At 44.3% G+C, this 4,570-nt stretch overlaps 1 protein-coding gene across 1 annotated transcript; it reads left to right on the top strand.

The window, feature by feature from the left end:
* Nucleotides 1-136: 136 nt before the first annotated feature.
* Nucleotides 137-3,594, top strand: LOC137648437 (uncharacterized). Its single transcript, XM_068381357.1, has 3 exons — nt 137-640; nt 772-2,406; nt 2,819-3,594. Exons 1-3 carry the CDS (start codon nt 500-502, stop codon nt 3,113-3,115), a joined length of 2,073 nt encoding a protein of 690 aa, XP_068237458.1. The 5' UTR covers nt 137-499; the 3' UTR covers nt 3,116-3,594.
* Nucleotides 3,595-4,570: the final 976 nt, after the last annotated feature.

Genomic DNA, 4,570 nt, shown 5'->3' with positions numbered 1-4,570 from the left:
TATATATTAACTCTTATAAAATTATTGATGGTTTAAAATAATTAAATATGGGTGATTGCCAAAGTCAAACAGAGTCAGTTTTGAGCTATTTTTTTTTTGTGCAAATTAATTTTTTTTAGAATTAATATGTGCCCCCCAATAGTGTTTAGTCTTCCAAATTGAAATATTTAACCTAGGCCAATTTTTTAATTTTTAAAAATTATTAAAAAATGCAAGGTCCGTGTTCTCGACTCGGACAGGTTTGTCAGGGTTGAGAACACGGAGAATTTTTATTTTTCTAAAATTTATTAATTGGTCAGGCAATAGAATTTTAACATGGAACAAATATCAATACTGTTTATTACCTCGTATAAAGTTATTGATTGTCTAAACTAACAAATTATGGGTTTTTGAAAAGGTCAAAATATTTTTTCATTATGAACTTATACACAATATTCATTAGCCTAGCCTATGTCTCTAATGCCATTTATCTCTTTCAGATCCTTCGTGACTCCCAGCCATGCCTCGCAACTACCAGCCAAGGAACATCCTAACCACGGATAGGACCAACTTAGAGAAGGCATTTTACCACCGCCTAGAGACTGGTTGTAGCATCCGCACTGCGTGCAACCTTTTTGGAGTTAAAGTTTCGACTCTTGGGGTAAGCTTGAATAAATCTAAGCCCTCTTAAATTCTATGTGTAGGCTAAGAACTTTAGGCTACTTTTCATTTAGGCTAGCCTACCCTATCGGGCCTATGCTCCCCACTTTACCTTTGTTTTATTTTTTTCAGGATGCTTTCACTCGGTCCAGCAAGGAGAGTGATGGGAGGACGTTTGTGCCTAAGCATCAGAACGTCAAAAAGGTTTTCACCGATGCGCAGGAACGCTTGACCGAGGAATACACTTTCAAGATCGCGCGGATGTTCTACGGCCTGCCAACGAGAGCTTTCAGGAGGATGATCCTGAAGTATGCAGAGGCTGTTGGCAGCCCGTCTATTCCTGATGCCTGGAAGAGGGAAGGTATGGCCACCCGTGACTGGTATTACGGGTATATGTTCCGTCATCCAAGGCTTGCATTGAAGGCTCCGGAGGGCATGTCACTTTCGCGCGCGATGGCTTTCAACCGCGTAAACGTTGAAGTCTTCTTCAAGGCTTACGTGGAAGCTGTCGAGCGACACAGTTTCATGCCAGCCAGGATCTTCAACTTGGATGAGAGTGGCTTGTCCACTGTGATGAAGCCATGTAAGGTTGTTTGCGAGAGAGGTCGTCCTGTTGCTTCGCAGGTTGCTCGGGAGAGAGGCAATCATATGACTTTCGTGGGGATTGTTAATGCTGCAGGGCATGGTTTCCCTCCAGTGTTTATCATCGCACGAAAGAAGATGAATGCTGATTTTCAGAGAGGGACTACTCCTGGAACCACAGTGCTCTTGCAGGCTAACGGTTGGATGGACCATGAGCGTTTCGTGCAGACACTCGAGCATCTCCATAAGGTGTCTTATTCTTCAGTGGAGAATAAGATACTGCTGATAATGGACAATGCCGAGTGTCACATGAGCATTCATGTGGTTGAGTATGCGATACAGCATGGCATCGTAATTGTCACGCTGCCACCTCATACTACAGCCAAACTCCAGCCATTAGATGTAAGTGTCTTTGGCCCCTTCAAGTCTGTCCTGCGATCCATTCAGGACGATTTTAAACTTTCAAACCCTCACGTGCCCATCACGGAACATATGTTGCCAGAGATGGCGTGCAAGGCCTGGGACAAGGTTTGTAATGTCACCAACATCACCAATGGGTTTCGCGCTACTGGCATCTTTCCCGTCAACCGCAACATCTTTCCAGATGATGCGTTTGCTGGGGCAGATTTGCCACAAACTGTTGCCGCACCCTTGACACCAGTTCCATCGGAGCCTGACCAACCTCAGCCTGGACCATCTGGAATAGGTAGGATGTCACCAGCCTTCTCTGCTTCAGCGTCTAGGGCTAACACTCCTGAAGCAGCACTCCAACCTCGGCAGACTCCAACTCCAACACCTTCATCTCCTCCAATTCCCGACGTCACTCCCGAAGCTGTGCAGCCCTACCCGAAGGCTCGTCCCCGCCCTGCTGCTAGAGGGCGCAAGAAGATCCGCGCCTGCATCCTGACTGAGGATGAGGAGGCTCTTAGCCAGCTGCGGGACAAGGAGGAGAAGAAAGCAGCCAGAGAGGAGAAGAAGCGGAGGTTGCAGGAGAAGAAGAGAGGGCAGGAGGCACGACAGGCGGCTAAGAGGAGGAGGTCTGAGCCAGTTGAGGCGAGCAGCAGTGATGAGGAGGCTATCGACAATCCTGCACTCTGTGACGACTCATCTGAATATTCAGATGAGATTGCAGAAGAGCTCGAGTTTGATGCTGCCTCCTATCCATTCGTCCAGAAGGAGCCAGAGGTGAGGGACTTTTTTTTAATATTTCAAAATCTGTAGCCTAGCCTAGGCTAGATTATGTTCATCTATTGCATAAGTAGGCTAGGCTAAGTCTAGAAGAAAATTTCTATTTAATTGTCAAATTTAGTATCCGAGCTGAATGGCTTGGTTTTAAAGCCATATTCCTTATTCATTCATTCCATAGGCTAGGCTATTCATTCTTTTTTTTCATATTTCAAAATCTGTAGCCTAGGCTATCCTAGCCTAGATTATGTTCATCTATTGCATAAGTAGCCTAGCCTAAGTCTAGAAGAAAATTTCTATTTAATTGTCAAATTTAGTAGCCGAGCTGAATGGCTTGGTTTTAAAGCCAAATTCCTTATTCATTCATTCCATAGGCTAGGCTATTCATTCTTTTTTTTCATTTTTCCCCCAGGTGGGTGACTTTGTCCTGGTCCAGCTTCTCTTCCAGGGGAAGAGGTCTGAGGAGCTTGTCCACTTTGTGGGCAAGGTCATTTCCCTGGAGGAAGACGGGCAGCAGCTGCAGTTGGACTTCCTCAGGATAAGGTCGCCATTGCTGAAGGACACCTTCCACTTCCCAGCCATCGGGGATGTCGACAGTGTCGACCGCAGCAGGGTGTTGGGGGTCCTCACAGTCAGCACGGGGGCCACCCAACGACAAGCAAACCTCATCAAGGTCCTCCCTCCCTTGAGGGACTTTAACATGCATTAGTTTTAAGTCATTCACTTTAAAATGCATTAGTTTTAAGTCATTCACTTTAAGATTCATTAGTTTTAAGTCATTCACTTTAACATGCATTAGTTTTAAGTCATTCACTTTAACATGCATTAGTTTTAAGTCATTCAGTTTCCCATTTTTGTTTAATATATATATTTTTGTATTACATTGAGATTTTGCTACCAATTGTTTTATTCCACCTTTCAGTGTCATGTTCTGGATGTTTTTACTAAGAAAAAATATAAAACATTGGTTTAAGTGTGTTTTTGGTGGACCAAAACATCCGTCCGGGTTGAGACCACAACCCCGTCCGGGTCGTGACCACGCGGTCTCGACCCGGACAGAGAATTTTGGATTTTAAAAACGGCTGTAAAACCCAAAATATAATATCTACAGATATGAAACTCATAGCATAAGATGGGGCATTAGTTAAACTTTCTTTTAAGCACAAACTCTCCTGTAGCTCAATAACTTTTTTTTTTATGAATATTATTCATTTTACTGTCCGGGTCGTGAACACATCACCCTATATATATATGTATATATATACATATATGTGTTGGCCGAAAAACAGTTTAAGAAGTTATACTGAAATAAAATGCCGTTTAATTAAGAAGTATGCCTTGCCTGATTCTCCTTTTCGAGAAAAGGAGACTTAAAAGAAAATTACAAACCCAAAATACGGGAAGGTGAATCAGTTCTCAATTTTGCAACTCGCATTTCTCGGGATTGCAATTCGATTGCTACCCGGAGTGCTAATCTCCCAGAAGGTGATAAAAAAGCAATTAACCGTAAACATTTTCGCAGATTAGTAAACCCGTATTTATGTGGTTATTTGTTCGATGACAATCGCTTGTTAGCTGACTTAGTGAGCGTGATAAAAAACATTTTTGACAGTTTGCTAAAAAAAAAAAAAGACTGAGAATAACAGGCCCGATTCTGAAAAGTTGGCAGTCATGAGAGTCAGTCAACCACGAATTATGGTAGAGGAGAGTGCAGATTTAGCAAAGTCTTCAGATACTGTCATTGTGGGGGAGAGGGGCACCGACGAGTGGAGGGCCTCACCCAAGGATCCCCCCACTGTTACATTTGTCAGGCCTATGGTCATCTATCTCGAGAGTGCTCAGCAAAAAAGGCCCAGGGTGGGCAGGCTATTTCACACGCACACCTCCCCCCGCCCAATATCCGAGGAAATGGAAACAGAGGAAGAAAGAGACCTGGGAGTTCGATGGACCCTCTGCATGACATCACAAGCAGTAGCCGAGGATGCAGTGACGGCAGACGTGACAGAGCAGGCACTGGGGCCTCCACCGGTAACCCCGACCTCACCCCCGCAGGACTAGGGAGCAGCGGCATTGCAGCTGAGGTCATTGGCCAGTGCCCCATATCTTGTAATGGCGGTCTGGGAATGTTAGCAGTTAAGATCGACCTGCAAAATAAATCCATTCG

The sequence above is a fragment of the Palaemon carinicauda genome, chromosome 10 (assembly GCF_036898095.1).
Source record: "Palaemon carinicauda isolate YSFRI2023 chromosome 10, ASM3689809v2, whole genome shotgun sequence".
NCBI classification, from domain to species: Eukaryota; Metazoa; Arthropoda; class Malacostraca; order Decapoda; family Palaemonidae; genus Palaemon; species Palaemon carinicauda.
This window is presented reverse-complemented; position numbering and strand designations above follow the sequence as displayed.

Bases quoted from the DNA above. Each gene is read 5' to 3' on its own strand.
- LOC137648437 (XM_068381357.1), top strand. From the start codon at position 500: ATGCCTCGCAACTACCAGCCAAGGAACATCCTAACCACGGATAGGACC. The intron at 641-771 runs GTAAGCTTGAAT...TATTTTTTTCAG, and splicing joins TTAAAGTTTCGACTCTTGGG to GATGCTTTCACTCGGTCCAG. The intron at 2,407-2,818 runs GTGAGGGACTTT...TTTTTCCCCCAG, and splicing joins TCGTCCAGAAGGAGCCAGAG to GTGGGTGACTTTGTCCTGGT.